General features: G+C 34.2%; 1 protein-coding gene across 2 annotated transcripts; it reads right to left on the bottom strand.

Moving 5' to 3' along the window:
* Positions 1-2,262: 2,262 nt before the first annotated feature.
* Positions 2,263-4,687, bottom strand: LOC108339883 (glucan endo-1,3-beta-glucosidase 14). Of its 2 annotated transcripts, none has more exons than XM_017577109.2 (3): positions 4,480-4,687; positions 3,241-4,295; positions 2,263-2,941 (listed from the first exon to the last, which is right to left on the bottom strand). In XM_017577109.2, exons 1-3 carry the CDS (start codon positions 4,541-4,543, stop codon positions 2,861-2,863), a joined length of 1,200 nt encoding a protein of 399 aa, XP_017432598.1. In that variant the 5' UTR covers positions 4,544-4,687; the 3' UTR covers positions 2,263-2,860. The 2 variants fall into 2 exon arrangements, with proteins under 2 accessions (XP_017432598.1, XP_052723877.1); XM_052867917.1 differs by having other exon boundaries at positions 2,263-2,724.
* Between the last annotated feature and the right edge of the window lie 14,734 nt (positions 4,688-19,421).

The following is a 19,421-nucleotide window of genomic DNA, read 5'->3' as shown; positions in this document are numbered from 1 at the left end:
TTGAACTCAGCAAATTTCTGTTGCAGTTTCATCTGATTTTCCAAGATAGTGGCTTTAACAGCCTACCATCTTGCTTCATGTAGACACCATAAAAACCTTCTTATTCTTCAATGAATATATGTCGGTCCTATAGTGGGTGTCAATTATTCTTACAAAGCCAAATATATCTTGCGAAAATGTTAATAAACACTAAAAAAGCTCCAAGCCTTCAAATTCAAGGGTATTCATCTTCTTCAAGATACTCATCCTCTCCTAGCCAAGTAGGGGGTTACGTCTGCAGGAAACACTTCGACGCTCAAGTCAGTCAAATGCCTTAAAATGTAATTATTGTTGTAATAAATAAACGTAATTAATTTACCTTGTATTATGTGCTATTTATATTTTATTTATAGGATTTTTACTTGGATTGGTTTGGCTCATGACTAATTATCTTGATTAGTCTTTGGTTAATCCATTTGCTTAATAGTATTTTAATTATGACCTTAAGTAGACTTTCTATATGTTAAATCTACGGATCGAAATGTAGCTGGCCATACTGCTATGGTTCGTGGTTAGACCCTTGGAGTTGATTACTCCTGAGTATATCTACTCTCATATATCTTTTGTCCTTGGTAATATGTAGTCGACCATACCGCTATGGTTCATGATCGAGGTTTGAGAACATATGCATGTGAAGATGTCATCAGACATATACGATATACGATGCGGTAAAGGTCATTGTATAAGTTTTGACATTACTTTGAAGCTTCATTTCTCAGTAAAACTTCAAAGTGACATCATTATGGGATAACAATTTGTTTCAAAAGTTATTTGGTTAGTTATTCAGATATATGATTCTTTTTGATGATTTGCAATGGCTTTTCAAGAGGGAGAACCGCATTGGAATTAACCAGAGCCAGTGGAACATTTATAATATAGAAGAAACAACCGATACCAGACGCAATGGTGCAAGTGCCACTGGGGTTGGTTGGAGGGACTGTGCTCGCCTAATCAATGGTTGTAGAGCCTGTCACTATTATTGTTTTTAGTATTATTAAACAGATTGTGAGTGATTACGATTTTCATTTTGTTTTGTTTTCCTTGGTGGCCATTGCTTCATCACAAACCAAAAAGAGGGGACATCAGCCACTTACGTGATTTGATTATATTTTCATATATTTCTTTGTTCTAGAGAGAAGTAGCTAAAGAGCTCTACTACAATCGGACATTTGGGGTGCTGTTGCTCCAAGCTACATTCGAGGCTTTTGATGCTGCACTAAGGTTTCAGATGATGATGCCATGTTATGGCAAAATTGACACGTGGAGATCCCCTAGTGAGCCACCTAAGGTAAACGTAGATTGAAATAATGAAAACCAGTCTGTATTCCAAGAAAAGAATGAAAAATGGCTACAATTATAGGCAAGCTTTTAATCATGGTGACAGTTATGTTCGCCGTTGCCCCTTAAAATTCAGGAGGGCCATGAGCAATAGAGATTTTGACTTAACACTCTATGATTACAGTTCAGACAACAACACAGACAACAGAGAACATACGATGAAATAGAAAACCGACAATTTTACTTACCACACAACATTATAATTGAACGCAGTAAACAGCATGAAAGTGTATGCAAGGACAACAAATTTTCCAATTCTAACTCGGTGAAGCACTCGCTGAAATTATTAAGAGATGGGACCCCTTCTTGGAATATGTCGCGTTGGTGATTGGACTTACAATCAAAATTGATAAAAAGCGAAACTGCTGCTGCCATCACATTGTCTGCAGGAAGCAATTTTAAATCAGAATGTTGAGTACCTCAAGACCATGACGATGCAAAAATTCTGGGTGGGATTTGTTTGCAAATTGTCCTTGCATATTTTATTACGCCCCAAAAGAAAAATAATTGTTTTTTTTTTCACATGAGGGTGGTGGGTCAGCTAGAGAATTTGAGGGGTTCATGTGCAGAACCACCTTCACTGATGTCAAAGAGCTAGACCAATCTCCATCATGTTCTGATAAGGCTGAAGTTTAATTGTCCCCTTTAAAATAGAAAAAAAAAAACTGATAAAGGCACCTTTGGAAAAGGGGTCGGCAATGACCCTATGCTGACGGTTATTTGGCCAGGGAATAAAGCAGGACCGTCCTATTGTCCGAATGAGGATAATAAAAGAGGCAAACAAAGCCTTAACTTTGTGAACTTTAATTAGATTTTCATTATATCATATTTGTAATGAACTTTGTACTGTGATAAAATACACAAGTTGATGAAAGAGGAAAAGGAGAGAAAAGAATGGTGTATCAGGAATTACTTTTACATTTATATATACAAATGAGAACAGTCATGGATTCCACGTCCCATAACAGGGGGCTTTTCTTAGCATCCAATTAGACGAGCTCAAGGCAGACATGTCTTAGAGCCTCATATGCCTTTGGACTGGATGAATGAAATGAAATAAATGGTACAAAATCAGCAATATACAAACACATTTCCTATTTGAAAATTCCAAATAATGTCAGGTAATAAAAAATGATGTGGCTTTTGGACCTTATCTATCTAAAACGAGCTCAACCTAACGTCACCGCCACATGGTTGTTGCTGGAATGTGACTAGTGGTGGGGTAAGTGGGTGAAAGTGAAGCCACAGTGAAAGGTGATGATGATCCTCCAAATGAGTTGAACTCTTCGCCGTGATGCAGATTTTGTTGCCCCATTGTTAAGAAAGTGTGAGTGTTGCTCCTGATTTCTGCAAAATAGGTACCTTTAATATAGATCATACTAGAGATACTCCATTTTGCAACTTGAAGGTTGTAAAATCCCAACTTTTCGTTATTTTGATATATACACATGAATCACTCCATAAGAATGTAATAATATTCTTCTCAAACAAAGCCACGAAGGGCTGAAGTCAGCAAACACACAAACACCCAGAAGAACAAGCTTTGAAATTCCTTTGATGCTGCCTGCTTCAATGTAAAATTTGATTTTTTTAGAGAAGGAAAGAAAAAAAAGAAAAAAAAAGATAATTAGACCGACACTCATGAGAATGCACCAATTACTCACTACCTAAGAACACGACAGTAGTAAATTTGAAAATGTTCTGCTAAAAGTTGTGATTATGAATTTGACTATCTGACATTACATACAAAACCCCTTTTAAACTGATACACTTCTCCCAATTGTATAAACTACATTTTCATTTTCTTTCATACGAGTTTTGCCATAAGCTGGGGGAGAAAAAAGAGACTGGTTTTACTTTTACCTTCGTGTTAGTTGCAGAGGAGGTAAGAGAAATTGAAGTGGAAGAAGTGGATGAGGATGCAAAAGCAGCCAACCCTACATTGTATGTCATGGTTTCATCAGGCTGAAATAAGCCATAGTTCCTTTCAGAGGTTGCTCCTGTCTTCATGTCTTCATTGAACAATGCAAAAAAGTATGCTTCCAACCTCATTCTTGGACTCAGAGGTGTCCCTTCATTTGCCATTTGCCTTCTCAGCAAATTTCTATTATAAGTTTGAGCATTCTGTAGTGTGGCACCGACCTCATTAAGGTCTCCTTTGGATGGCCAACCAGTCTCAGAGACCCTTACTTCAATCCCACTAAAGTTCAATCTAGCAATGGCAAATGTGACAGCATCTACCTGAGCATAAAGCATGTTATCATAGTGTAGGTTGGTGTTGGGGTCAACCATTCCTTCATTAGGATTAAATAATACATAGTCCAATGGAATCCTACTAGGGTCATCCTTGTAAGCGAAGTAAGGATAAGCATTGATCCAAAAGGGTGCCTTAGTGGTGGACAAGAAGCTCAAAAACTGGGACATTATCCCAGAGATCTCATTTTTGAAACTGCCAGCTGAAGGAGGGTAAGATTCCTGAAGCACTTCTAAGGAACTTGGTGTTGAAACGTGGATGTTAGAGTCTATGCCTAGCTGAACTAGAGCATTGTGAATGTTAACCACTGCAGGTACTAGATACTGAATAAGAGTGGTATCACCATTAGTGAATAACTCATTTCCTACCTGAATACCAGTGATTTTTGTGTCTGGAAGGTACGGTTTGATATGTCCATTCACCCATTGAAGGGCTTGTTGGGGGTCATTTAACTGGATTAGCATTTGATTTTCTACTGTCACAATGACCTCAACGTTTGATTTAGCAAAAGCACTCAAAATCTCCGGATTGGTGTCATAAATTCTTGTTTTCGTGACCTTAAGGTTGCTGAAGAGTTCAAGCACTTTGTTCGGTGACGGCAAATTGTTAGCCACTTGGCCGTAATTGATTCCAAATGATGTAACACGTCCAAGAAATCCAATATCTGTGGTTGCAAAATCAGCAAAATTCGTTACTCTACCAAGAAACATTCACGGCAACCAAACCTGTTCTACTTCTATAATACCAATGCTATCAACTTAGGAATGCTAAAAAACACAAAAACTAAAAACATGCAATGCATAAAAAGCAGAAAAGAAAGCAAAAACTGCATGAGAAAAAGAAGGCACCTGCAGAGAAAAACAATGTCAGAAAAATATATCTGATCGCCATTCTTCGGAAAAATGTTGCCATTGTGACTAAGATTGATACAATGAAGAGTTTCAAAATGACTCAGATATGATTGATGATAATAAAATAGAACTATTTTGAGCAAGGTTTATTCCTCCCTTTCCTTGTTCCAGAATTTTGGAGGCAAGAGAGGATTTATGTATGGTTTCCTTAGTGATAAGGGCTTTTCAATCTCTCTTAGGTTGTCCTTGTATTTATATTGTTTTGGGCAGGGTTGTCTCTTTTCAACCCACGTCAACTTCCCAAGTCAAGTTGCGAATTCTCGTAAATACTCTTTAACCAAGTCCCTTTCTTCGACCAAAAGCAAAAACCAATTCCACTACCTGGTAAAATACTATAGGCTAGGCTAGCCATCGCAGCAGGATCCGAAGGTTAGGTGAAATACTATATGAATTTGTATTACTAACCATGCTTCCATGCATTTTCCCAAAATACATCACTTCACTATTATGGCATACTTTACTTGAATCAAATAATTCAAGTGTTGACCATCCAATTAGCAGTTAGCAATTTTCTTAGTTTGGACCACAACAATAACCGTCTTTTCGATTAATTATTATCAAATAATTAATAGCATACATGCAATATAAAATACTATTTAGATATCCCATTTTAGAGTGAATAATCACTTTTGATTGTCACAATGATCTCATAAGTTTTTATACACTATTTTTAATTAAACAAATACTTTTATCTTTCAAAATTGTAAAAGTGTAAAAGTAAAGATGATTCTTTATTGTTACCAATGAGGAGCATTGGTATCTTGGAGCTACTGTGAAATTTTGATGATGATAAAAACTGAAGAATTGAAGACTCTAAATGCATCTTTGTTAAACGCATTTTGTAGAAATAAATGTATAGGATAAAATGTAATGATGTAAAAACTCTTAGAAGTTTTCGTATTTAGTGAGTCATTGCACAAATAATCGATTATTACACAGAATAATCGATTATCACTGTTTCACTTAATTCTGTCCAAGTCTCTGGAATAATCGATTATTGCTCAGGATAATCGATTATCACTTTTTTGAAAACCCCATAACGGACACAAATAATCGATTATCAGTGGTAGTTGGGAGATGTCTTTTCAGTTTTTGACCCTGCACGAAACTAGGCTTATAAATAGAGGTCTTCACAGCTCTTAAAAAGAACTTTTCAATTGAGAGTATTAGAGCTTTGTGCCTAAGGGAATCTCTTTGTGAGTGAAAAGGATCTATGCCATTTTGAGAATACAGTTTGTCTGAGGAAGTTCTCAAAGTGATAGAGTGCTCTTGTCTAGTCTTGTGAATAGGAGAAGCTCGCGCTTTGTATGTCAAAGGTCGGAGCAGTTCTCTTCAAGTTGGCAGAGCTGTTGCTTCCGGTTCTTGCGTCGAAGGAAGCTCTTCCGGTTCATTTGTCGAAGGAAGTTACTTGTTGCACTCTTCTGGTTCGTTTGTCGAAGAAAGGTGTTTTCTATTCTTTGCTCATTTCATTATCTTGTAATCTGTACAACTATATTTTTAGTGAAAAAGGTTAATCACTATTTATAGTGATTAACGACTGGACGTAGAATCTTTTGATTCGAACCAGGATAAAAATTCTGTGTTGATTTTCTTGATCCCTAAACTCTTAGCACATCAACTGTTCGATAAATTTTCTCTAAGAAAATTAATTTTCTAAAACGGACCATCTTATTACGAGTTGGACCGAACACGCTTTTCGCTTTATTAATTTATTCCATTGCGCGACTCTATGATAACAGTTGAAAAACTGTTATTTTCATGCTTAAAATTAATACTAAAAGCAACCTTTAACACTTAGAAACTAACTTGGAATCATGCTTTTGTTCATATTTTTGGAAATAAGAGAACTGAACAGGTTTATGCTTGATTTCAGTGTTTTATGCAGGTTTTAAGGTGAATTTGGTGAAAGAAGTGAAGAAGGATAGAGATGGAATCAGAAAAGACATAAAAAAGTGCAAAAGGAGAAGTCGCAACTACCGCTCAGTGGCAGTTTACCGCTGAGCGGCACTCAGGAACTCACGTTGGATCCGCTGAGGGGTGAAAAGGTCGCTGAGGGGGAAGAACCAACTCACGCACTTACCGCTGAGCGGTAGTTTACCGCTGAGCGACACTATTTTGGGCTTGGGCCTAATTTTCTGTATTATTACGAACAATATATAAGTTTTAGGTGTTCCTAGGGTTTGTATCTTTGGCTGAGACGAAGCAAACACTCACTTTTCCACCCCTTGAAGGAAGATCTTGGATGCTCAGGCTACCTCCTCATCTTTCTAGGGTTCTATCTTTCATTCTTTCATTATTGTTCATCTAGCTTCACCATGAATATGGTGAACTAAACCTTGTATTGTTGTTGGGGAATCAATGTAGTCTTGTGAAACTCTCATATATGGAATTAATGTTTTAACATCTTATATTAAGATACATGCTTTCTTTCATCATTAGTTAGGGTTTTTCCTCTTTGCTTAAAGCTTGCTTTGTTTAATTCATTCATTGCTATGATTATTGATTTTGTCGATATGGGAACGTACGGGGAAATCTAGATCCGAGGAATTTCTCCCAATAGCATATTGGTTGCCTTTAAGCTCCTACACTTCAGAATTAATTATTATGGATGCTAGGAATTGTATGAACTCGTAATTAAGGATAGGCCTTCTTGACAAGGTAATTTAGAGAGTGACATTAACATTGATGAAAAGATTGATGAATTCCTAAAATATATGAGAGTGGACAAGATGAAATTGATAACCCCAACAACATACTCATCCATATAATTCATTACGTGTTTGTTTTACTCTTTTTGCCATTGATCAAACTCATGCATACATGTTTAATTATTGTCTTTTGCATTAAAAACCTACAATCAATCGTTCACAAGTCTTAAATAATCAACAAATTAGATAACTAACTAGGCCGTGAGTCCTTTGGGAAAACGATACTTGGTCTTACCTAGTTTTATTACTTGATACGATTCGGTCACACTTGCCGATTGTTAAACAAGTTTGTGGCGCCGTTTTCGGTGTTCATAAATTTGTCATCACTCTATAATGGTACCGATTGTTCCGACATTTATTTATATTATTGATAAAGTGAACTTTAACTCTAACTCAACTAATTTGTAAGGTGAGGTTTACACTCGTTTATATATATATATATATATATATATATATATATATATATATATATATTATGAATTGGTTTTATCTCTAGTTAATGTGAGACTTCCAACCTATCTCTCTCATGTCGAGGCAACACTAGTGTAGAAAAGGCTTTAGACGTTTGTTATTTTGGGATTTTTACGTCTGATCCCGACCTGACGTCTTTATGGGTGACATTGACGGCTTTTTGTATTTGATGGTTTTAAAAACATAGTGGAGGGAATTAGAGGAGTGGGAAACGCAAGAAATCTCCGCCCAAGAACGCCGCCCAAGGACATGAGCAAGACTGCACAAAAACCCAGCGAAATCGCATTTTAATTGGTTTAAATGAAAGATAATTCATCAAAGAGTAATGTAATCGGAGTAAAACTAATTTTAAACGGTGCAAAAGTTAGAAAACGAAACTGAAAAACGTAGCCTGTGTAGAGAAAACATGAGGAAGATGAAGAACATTAAGTGCGCGTAACTGCTACCTTGCGTTCGCGGTGTGTTAATGCAGCCATATAGAAGTCTGTTCCCCACATCAGACGTCTATATGGCTTTAGAAGTCGGATTGGCGGGATCTGACGTCTAAATGGAGTCAAAAAGTGACTTTTTCGATTTCAAAAATGAGTATATAGAAGTTTGTTCTCCCCACAACAAACGTCTATATGGCTTTAGAAGTCGGATTGGCGGGATCTGACGTCTAAATGGAGTCAAAAAGTGACTTTTTCGATTTCAAAAATGAGTATATAGAAGTTTGTTCTCCCCACAACAAACGTCTATATGGCTTTAGAAGTCGGATTGGCGGGATCTGACGTCTAAATGGAGTCAAAAAGTGACTTTTTAGATTTAAAAAATGAGTATATTGAAGTCTGTTTCCCCAACATCACACGTCTATATAGCTTTAGAAGTCGGATTCACTAGTACAAAAACAACGTACAACGTCGAATATTTTGGGCCTTTCACGTCGAATTCGAGAACGACATCATATCGGGAGACGTTAAATTGACGTCCAATTTAAAAAATTCGACGTTAACGTCGAATTTTATCAATAAATGACGTTAATAAATTTTTTTATTTTTTAGATTAATTGTGATCCTTTTTTACAACTCTACGAGATCTGAAAAGCAGAAAAATAACAAATTTCAGTTTTTGGTATTTTGTAAAGCATGAACTATGAACGTGTAATATAGTATCAACAACAAACAATAATGACAAACAACAAACAAGTCCAATCAAACAACAAAGAGGTTCAATCAAACAACAACAACAAACAAGTTCACCCAACCAATAACAACAAACAAGTTAAACAAAAAATAACAAGAAACAAGTTCAACAAATAAGTTCTTCAAAACGAAAACGAAAACTAACCTTGGTTCATCGGAATAAAGTGTTGGCACACATGAGAGAGAAAACAGAATGCATCTATGAAGAACAACAACACGAAAAAAATCGGTCAAAACAAACAAAAATCATACCTAAAGTAGTAAATTAACATGCATTTGTATCAAATGAAAGAAATATTACATGTGATGGTCGTCAAACTACGTTCGAGAAAAGTTTGAGCAGAGAAGAGGGTTTCGTGCTAAGATAAAGTTAATGAATTTTCAATCTCCCGCTCAAATTTGTATTGAATTCACTAATTTTGACGTCTAACGCTGGGAGATTCGACGTTTTATATCCTTTTACGTCGAATTACAATTCTAAACGACGTTTAATAATTGTATTTATTTACAAAAATGCCATCGGTCATTTTTATTGTTGACTATTGAGTGGTTCGACGTTGAACGCGTGACGTTATACGCTGTTTTTGCACTAGTGATTGGTGGGATCTGACGTCTAAATGGAGTCAAAAAGTGACTTTTTATATTTAAAAAATGAGTATATAGAAGTCTGTTCCCCCCACATCAGACGTTTGTATGGCTTTAGAAGTCGGATTGGCGAGATCTAACGTCTAAATGGAGTCAAAAAAAGTGACTTTTTAGATTTAAAAAATGAGTATATAGAAGTTTGTTCCCCTCCACATATGACGTCTGTATGAATTTAGAAGTCGGATTGGCGGGATCTGACGTCTAAATGGAGTCAAAAAGTGACTTTTTAGATGAAGTCTGTTCCCCCTACATCAGACGTCTATATGGCTTTAGAAGTCGGATTGGCGGGATCTAACGTCTAAATGGAGTCAAAAAGTGACTTTTTACATTTCAAAAATGAGTATATAGAAGTATGTTCCCCCAACATCAAATGACTATATGGCTTTAGAAATCGGATTGGCGGGATCTGACGTCTAAATGGGATGAAAAATTGACTTTTTAGATTTAAAAAATGAGTATATAGAAGTTTGTTCCCCCCACATCAGACGTGTATATGGCTTTAGAAGTTGGTTTCCTCTAGAATAGACGTCTATATGGTTGTTTTGTTTACGAAAAATGTCACCGGTCCTTTTTTACGATGGATATTCGAGGGTTGAACGTCTAAAGGGTGACGTTAAAGGCCTTTTCTGCACTAGCGCATATATATCTCATGTGTAAACTATACATTAATGGGTGGTCCGATAGAAAATGGAACAAAAGATCCTATAAACAAAAAATCTCACTAGGGTAAGTTATAATTCATGGCTTTGATACTATTAAGAAGTGAATTTTAAGCCTAACTCAACCTTACAAAAACCAACTTGTAAAGTGACATTTGCACTCACTTATATATTGTGAATTGACCTTATCTCTAGTAGATGTGAAACTTCCAACAACTTTATATATATATATATATATATATATATATATATATATATATATATATATATATATATATATATATATATATATATATATATATATATATATATATATATATATATATATATATATACATGATATTCTGCCATTAGTTATAGTTTATGTGACATTTTAGCTTTTCTCATTATTATCTTAAAAGATATAAGATGACTCTAATAGCACATTAGAAATTAAAAAAATTATGAAAACTAAATTGTGGGTGTATCGGTATACAAATCTTCTTTTAAATATGTGACATCATATAAAAGGGACAGAATGTTGATCTTGAATAAGAGATTCAATGATATAAGAAAAGTGTAATTTTCTTTGTTATGTTTGTCTTTTACACAAGATACTCACTAAAATTTCTTAATTTAGCATACAATTTATATTAATAAGAGAAAATGCTAAAGTTAAAATCAATCTTAATGTTTTTTTTGCAGTTTTAATCAATTAGACTTATCTATAATCAATTAAATATTTCTTTAGAGTTTTTTAAAATCGAAAAATTGATTATGTAAAACAATTGATCTAGAGAGCGTTCAAGTGTTTCTAAACTCTCAGTATAATTATCAATTAAGATCTTGTTTAATTAATTAAACTTGTTTTAGGAAATTAATGAGAAGTGTGTTTACTCGATTAAAATGTGTGATAATCAATTATTATAGAGAAACGTTATAATTTATTTATAAAATTTTGTTAGAATAATCGATTATAAGAGCTTGATTCAAAGATTAAATAGGTAAAAAAATGTTTTAAATTTGTGGTTTGAAAACTCTTTATAATATTTGTGGTTTGAAAACTCCATAAATAGATATTCAGACTAAATCTTTTTTATAATATTTGCAATCATATAGAGCTAATCCAATTTGTATTATTTAAGCTATACACATGATTTTTAAATGCTTTCAAAGATTTCGAAGTAAACAAAGGGTTATGTTGATTTTACAAAGTCTTGGAGTTGTTTATGATATGGTAAACTTTTTATATTCTTTTGGAGCATTTTCTAGATTTATTTTTTGGTTATTGTTCTAATAGAGTGTTCCATTAGTGTTTCTTGGTTATTGTTCTACTGTAGTGTTTTGAATGGTTGTTTGTTGTCTTCTTGCAAAAAGAGGTGTTGCAACATAAATCTTTTTGGATGATTAAAGAGTTGATAAAACATATATCCTATTTAGTATTTAGAGTTTATTAAGGATTGATATCCTCATGGTTATGATATCCTCTTAAATGGGTTAAGAGTTGATCGAGTTGAGTGTTTGAATTACTTGTCTTGCATTATACAAACTTTTTGTTGATAGTGGAACCAACTTTTTTGAAGAGAAAAAAATGAAAATTTGATGTATGATTAATTGAATCCAAATTAGTATGTGTGGTCTTTATCTTTCTTTACATTACTTTTCTAATTCTTGTTTCAATTAGATTTTCAAGATATTACATTATGCTTTTTCTAAGTTAAGAAAAAATTTTAAAGAAAAAAGTTCTTTTTGGAAAAATGTTTAAAATAAATTCATCTTATATTAGGTTAACAAAATCATCCTTATTTTTCTAACAATTGGCCTTGGAGATGATTTTTGAAAGCAACTAAAATAGATCCTATCTTTCTAAATGATTTTCTTGAATATATTTTTCAAGGAAAATGAAATAAAGCCACTACAATTTGAAGGATGAAGAAAAAGCTCAAATGGAAGCAAGGGTAAAAAATACCATATTTTCTATATTAACAATGGATATTTGCATTAAAATTTTATTTTTAGAAAGGATAAGGAGATGTGGACAAATATGGAAAAGATGCATAGAGATAAATATATATATTTTTTTAAAAAGAACACCATAATACAAGTGAAACTATAGAATAAAATTGTTGCATAGTGAAACACACAACACCACTAATGCCATTGGCCTTTACCATAATTAACCAAGTGCATCCATTGGTTGAAGTTGATGATATCACCAATAAGAAAAACTGACTACTTGACCATATTTTTAATTTACTTCAAGTCATTGGTGCAAAGGATTCCACACCAACTTTACCAACACCTCCTTTACTACAAATACATCCTCCTTCCTTAACACAAGCCCATAAAACTAATCAATCTCCAACTTTCAAACTCAACTAAAACCTACAATTTGACCAACACAAAAAGAACAACAATGTTCATCCTTTCAGCCACCCCTAATTATAATACAATAAAACAGAACACACTTACAATTTTATTAAATAGTATTTTTGGTATAGTTTCATTTTTAGACTAAGAAACATTTTTTTATGTACATACATTTTAATATAATACTCATTGAAGTCTCATCATAACATATGAGTATCTTATTTTCTATACTTCTCTATTTATTTGTTTATCTTGTTGCGTGTGTGTGAGTGTGCGTGGGTGTGGGCATACGTGTGTGCGTATGTGCGTGTGTGTGCATATGTATATGTGTGTACCATTGGGTGTGTGTATGTGTGCATGCACACAATCTGATGTTGTGTGCGCACGCATATTTTGATGTTATGTGTGTGCACTCCGATGTTGATTAAACTCATATCATATGTCGTGATCTTATCCTTCTCACTTTGACAAAATTTTAATAATACATATTAATTTCAAACAATTAGAATAATTATACACATAATAATATACATATAATCACATTTTCAAAATATGTTAAAAGTTATTATTGAAACAAAAACATGATATTTTTTTATTATAAGGGGAAGATTCTTAAAGTATAGATAACTTTTAATATAATGATAAGATGTAAATCCAAAGTCATGCCAAAAAATACTGTTATTTTGATAATAATAATGATAAAAAAGTAATAACATGTTTTTACGTGTATAACAATTTTTGTAAGTGTGAAACATGTATTTAGACCAAGTTTAAGACAAGATTATTAATTATAAAAGCTTGGACAAAGACTTTGGAGATTGTACAAAAGCACAGGATACATACCAAGACTAGATGAAGTCTCCAAACATACAAAAGTTTAAACATAATCTCTCAAAACCTTAGAAGAAGACATAAGTTAAAAACGCCAAACATAAAAAGTGTTCACCACTAGGCACATCTATATGATGAAATAATGTCTAATGGAAACAAGTTGACCAAAAATACATCTCAAGAATGATTTTAACACAATGCAACCACCATAAGAGTTTTGTTGTTCAAAAGGGTATAGTTTGAGTCATATAGAAGTAGTAAAAAAAAAATATTGTCTTTTATACAATGTTTTGAGTGCAACAACTATAGGTGACAACATAAAGTCAAACATGACTTTGAGTGGAGAATAAAATAAGGACAAATCACAACAAAAAAAACTACATTGAGCCAATTTAAGATGTGTTTAAAATGAAACTTTTCAATAAACATAAAACTATTGAACATGCAAAAATATATGTCTCACTTAAATGTTGCATGCAAAATATGCTTTCAATTTTTTAGGTCTTATAGTTTTTAATGTATATAATGGATAACTAGTTGAACTTTATTTGTAAATCATTAACAACTTTGAAGTTTTACTATATAGAGCATGAAATGGTCATTTGTATATTCTTTAGTGGATAATTTTCCTTATAATACTTTTAACAAGTTTTGTTGTATAGTTAGGTGTGACTTTGTGTACTTAATTAGGAGTGACATTGTATGTTGGTGTTTAATCTTATTTAGTAATTAACTAATAACTAATAGTGAATTTGTATACCCATTGTAAGCTATAAGCAACATTAATAATACTTGTAATAATTATTGATCAATGGGAGACTTTTGTGATAACTTAGGTTGAGATGAACCAGTAAAAATTAACATGTCCATTATCATTTTCTATTGTACGATGAATTACTTTTAACCTTATCAATGCTTTTGAAAATATTGTAAACTTTTTTTATAAATTATCATGGACTTCCCGCCACATGTAGTATACTTAGTGTAAAAATTTTTCTTAAGTATTTTGAATGTTTTATTGAAACTACATTCTTAAAGTTGATGTTTTGTTTTGGTTGACTCACAATTAATATTATTTTACTGTTGACTTACTTAATAATATTATATTTGCTTTATTGTAACTTTTATTTTTTGTAAGAGATTATTTAATTAACTTTTTAGATAATAAAGACAAGTGTATAGACCATGCAAAGTATGAGTATATCCATTTTCTTGAAATGGAAATATGGCAAAAAGTTTATACCTACTAACTGAGACGAGGATAAAATTTTGAATCATGATATTTTAACAACTTTTTTAACCATTTTTTGATAACAGACAATATGTTACTATTTTATTGGTTTGTATATTTAAAATGGGTCAATCACAAACTACCACATAGGTTGTTATTAAAAAGTTGTCAAAAAAAATTATTAAAGAGACATTTTCCTAAAATTTTACATCAAAAATAAAATAAAGATGATATAGTCAAATTCATATATGTGTATCTCGTTATATGTGTTATCTCATTCCCACCATTTTAAGTGTCGAAATGTAAAACTCACTTCAAAATTATAATAAACGAGCATTCCCAAAAGAGACTGGAAATGTGTGTGAATTTTCTTCATAATTTTCGTGCACTCTTACGTTTAATATCATGAGATAACATTTAGTGAGAAAAAGAAGATTGCAAATAGAACAATAATAATTAATTTTTCTACTCCTTTACAATAAATATTTCAAATATTTGTCTAACGTCGCACTCTTCAATCGTGAAAAATTAAGAATTTTTTTTTAGATTTACGAGAAATTAATGAACTTTAGTTTAAACTAATTAGATTTCAAATTATTTTTATTTTTATTTAAGTATCTACTATTTGACTTTGTTCTCAATTTATTCATTACTTTCATCTTTAACTTGTTATATTTTCTCTCAAATTTCTTTCTTTAGTAAACTTGTTTTAGAAAAGGAAACGAGTGTGTTAACCAATGAGTAAGAAAGGATTGAAAAGACAAGTAAATTAATTGGTGAAATGGAGGAAGAAAAAAAGAACTAAAAGTCATGTCATTACGTTGATGACAAGAATAAAATCGAACATCCTTATATAAAAATAAAAAGTATTTTAAATAATTATTATAATAAATTTTTAATATAAAATAAAGAATAAATTTATTAAATTGTCTTATTGGGAAAACTAGGGATGATAATAAGGAGGAGATGGATGAAGATGAATTTCATTATTTTATCCTCGTCTTCAAAGCAATAATTCACTTTTATACTCTTTCACATATTTAATAATATAAACTTTTTGTCTTATTCTAATTGGACGTAACGGGTATATATATACTCATGTTTTTGTATTTTTTTTATTGTTTCAATATCAATTAATTATTTTTTTTAAAAGATAAAATTTACAATAAAAAAATATGATATCAAATATTCAAAATTCAAATGACCTATTCTTGTTTATTCAATGACAAATATTTGAAAAAAAATATAGTTGTATAAATTTGGTATTAAAGTACCAATTAACAATTAAATAAGAGTGAACAAGTTATATATAAAAAAATATAGTTGTATAAATTTGGTATTAAAGTACCAATTAACAATTAGATAAAAGTGAACAAGTTATATAATATATTACAAATATGTTATATAATTATACGTTGCAGTAGTAAAATTATATAACATATGAAATATCTTTATACGTTATAGTAGTAAAATTATATGAGAACGAGTTAAAAAATAAAAACAAATATATAAAAATCATTAAAACGATATTTTTTATAGTAACAATAAATAAAAATATTAAAAATAAGTAAAAATAACTAAATGTGTGTCCTTTGAAGCATCATTGAACAATTCATATAAAGTTTACTGCCTCCCAGTTGGCTGCGAATTTTTCGGGGGTCCATTCCTTCTTAGCATCTGCTGTTTTACGCCACACCAAATCACTCTCTACAAACTATCTAGGTCAGACTTTTGTATTGTATCTTCTTGCAATCAATATTTTTTGTGCCTCTGACCAAACGACCGATTCCTGTCGCTTTTCTTGCAGGACATCTAACTCGACCCTCAAGGACTCCTCATTCCGCCTAGCATCCTCCAACCTTCTCCTGACCGTGGGTTCTCCTACCTCAACCGGAAGCATCGCATCGGTGCCATATGTGAGATTGAAAGGAGATTCCCCTGTGGTATCGTGCGGCATACAACGATAGCTCCACAAGACTTCCAATAACTCATCTGACCATGCTCCCTTCGCCTCTCCAAGCCACCTCTTTAATTCTTGAACAATGGCCTTGTTCACCGCTTCTGCCTGCCCATTAGTCTGGGGATGCTCCACCGAGCTGGTAATGTGCTTTATTCCCAATCTCTAGTAAAAGGCTACCAATTTCTTGTCCACGAATTGCCTTCCGTTGTCCGTGATTATCGTCTGCAATAATCCAAACCTACAAATGAGCTTCCATACAAACTTTTGGACTTGTGCGGCAGATATGGTAGCGAGAGGCTCAGCTTCCATCCACTTAGTAAAGTAATCAATGGCTACCAAGAGAAACTTTCTCTGAGCCCTACCGATCGGCATGGGACCTACAATATCCATTCCCCATTGGGCAAATGGCCATGGGGATACAAGACTATGTAGCTCGGTTGCGGGGGCTTTGAACACATTCCCATGCTTCTTGCAGCTCAGGCACTTTTGGACAAAAGTGCCACAATCTTTACTCAATGTTGGCCAGAAGTATCCTGCTCTCAATACTCGGGCTTGGAGTGCCCTTTGGCCAGTATGTCTCCCGCACACCCCCTCGTGTAATTCCCTTAAAACATATTCCACTTCCTCCGAAATTAAACACTTCATCAATAGAACTACGAAGCCTCTTCGGTACAATTCTTCCCCGATCAGAAGATACCGAGCAATTCTCTTAGCGTCTTTCACTTTCATTGGTCTCCCTTCCTCTTGTCCCTTGAATAACTCTATGATTTCCTTCTCCAATCAAATTGCTCAATCGGCTAGAAGGTGGCTGAACATTCTATGATAGGTTTCATCAAGGTCCTTCTAATCACTAACGACAGCTGACCCTTTTCTTTCCCGCAGGCTAACTTGTATAGCACATCCGCGCGAGCGTTCTCCTCTCGAGGTATATGCTTCACCTCTATTTTTTTGAACTGCTCCCTTAGCCTCTGAGCTTTGTGAAAATATTGAAGCAACTGATCGTCTTTTACTTGGAAGCTTCCATTCATATGCCCCTCAACCAGTTGTGAATCAGTCCGACACTCCAACGAGAGAACGCCTAAGTCAAGGGCAAGCTCCATACCTGCTATCAAGGCTTCATACTCAGCTTGGTTGTTACTGATCTTGAATCTAAAGATAAGCGATTGTTCAATTATCACATTGTCTGGCCCTTCAAGCACAATTCCTGCTCCTCCTCTACTCTTACTAGCTGATCCATCAACGAAAAGTTTCCAGATGAATGGGTCATCCCCCTCATCTACAGGAAGTTTCGCCGCAAACTCTCCCAAGTGTTGTCCTCGTATCGACCCGAGTGGTTCATAACGTAAACCGAACTCCGATAACTCAACAGACCAACCCGTTATCCTTCCTGCCAAATCTGGTTTTCGCAGGATTTTTGCCACTGGGTGATCGGTTCTTACCATCACCTGGTGACTCTGGAAGTAAGGCCTCAAGTGTCGTGTTGCGTTTAATACTGCCAACGCTACCTTCTCCAGCTGCTGATACTTTGTCTCTGAATCTTTGAGAATTCTACTGACAAAGTAGACTGGTTTGAACTCTGGAGTTTCCTGTACCAGTGCGACGTTGATTCGTGACATCTGTCGTAGCTAAATAGAGTTGCAAGTCATGCCCACTCTCTGGTCACCCCATGACAGGTGGGCTAGTTAATATCTGCTTCACTTTCGCAAATGCACCTTCGCACTGATCGTTCCACAGTCCTTTAACATCCTTCTTCATTATTTTAACGATTGGTCTTATCCGTTCGGCTAGTTTAGGGATAAACCTGGATAAAGAAGTCAATCGTCCCACTAACCTTTGCACCTCCTTCAAATTTTGAGGACTTCTCATTTCTAACACTGTCTGACACATCTTTGGATTACCTTCAATCTCCCGTTTAGTCAGCATGAAACCTAAGAATTTTCCTGCCGCATCCCTGAACAAGCACTTGGCAGGATTCAATCGCATATCGTATCTCCGCACCTGCCCAAACACTTCTACCAAATCCTTCACATGCTCCTCCACCATTCGGCTTCTTACAATCATATCATCCACATAGACTTCCATACATCTCCCAATTTGCTGCTTGAAGACTTTATCCATCAACCACTGGTAAGTGGCCCCAGCGTTTTTAAGGCCGAATGGCATGACCTCGTAATAGTAATTAGACCGCTTTGTGATAAATGTTGTTTTTTCACAATCTAGATGATACATGGGAATTTGATTATACCTAGAGTAAGCATCCAAAAAACTAAGAATTCGATATCCCGATGCACCATCTAGTAATCCATCAATGCTAGGAAGTGGATACGCGTCTTTCGGACATGCCTTATTCAAATCGGTGAAATCTGTACATATTCGCCATTGCCCGTTCGACTTTTTAACCATTACCACATTAGCTAGCCACGTGGTGTATTTCACCTCCCGAACAAATCCTACCCCCATTAACTTCTTAACTTCCTCATCCAACGCCCTCTTTTTTTCCGCCCCTAGCCTTCGTTTCTTTTGTGCCACCGGACGAGCTTCTCTAAATAAGGATAATTTGTGGGACATTATGCTAGGGTGAATTCCTGGCATATCTGTCGTCGTCCATGCAAACAAGTCTTTATTATCCCTCAATGTTCCTTCGATGGTCTCCTTCTGACCATTCTCGAGGTTCCCTCCAATGGAGGTATGTTGCTCTTCCTTTTCTCCCAGAATCCATGACTGTAGTTCACCGAGCGGTTCCATTCGATCTTCGGTATTCGTCGGATCTAGATCTGCCATAACTACCTCCACTCGTCTTGCTCTTGGTCTTGGTGCCCACGGTTCCATCTTTAGTCCTACCAC

The sequence above is a fragment of the Vigna angularis genome, chromosome 1 (genome assembly GCF_016808095.1).
Source record: "Vigna angularis cultivar LongXiaoDou No.4 chromosome 1, ASM1680809v1, whole genome shotgun sequence".
NCBI lineage: Eukaryota > Viridiplantae > Streptophyta > Magnoliopsida > Fabales > Fabaceae > Vigna > Vigna angularis.
The sequence above is the reverse complement of the archived record's forward strand: the minus strand, read 5'-3'. Positions and strand labels throughout refer to the sequence as shown.

What these genes read in the sequence shown, in the direction of transcription:
- LOC108339883 (XM_017577109.2), bottom strand. Translation starts at nt 4,543, where the DNA reads ATGGCAACATTTTTCCGAAGAATGGCGATCAGATATATTTTTCTGACA. An exon ending in GACATTGTTTTTCTCTGCAG is followed by an intron (nt 4,296 to 4,479) that starts GTGCCTTCTTTT and finishes TTGCAACCACAG; the next exon opens with ATATTGGATTTCTTGGACGT. An exon ending in CCTCTGCAACTAACACGAAG is followed by an intron (nt 2,942 to 3,240) that starts GTAAAAGTAAAA and finishes ACATTGAAGCAG; the next exon opens with GCAGCATCAAAGGAATTTCA.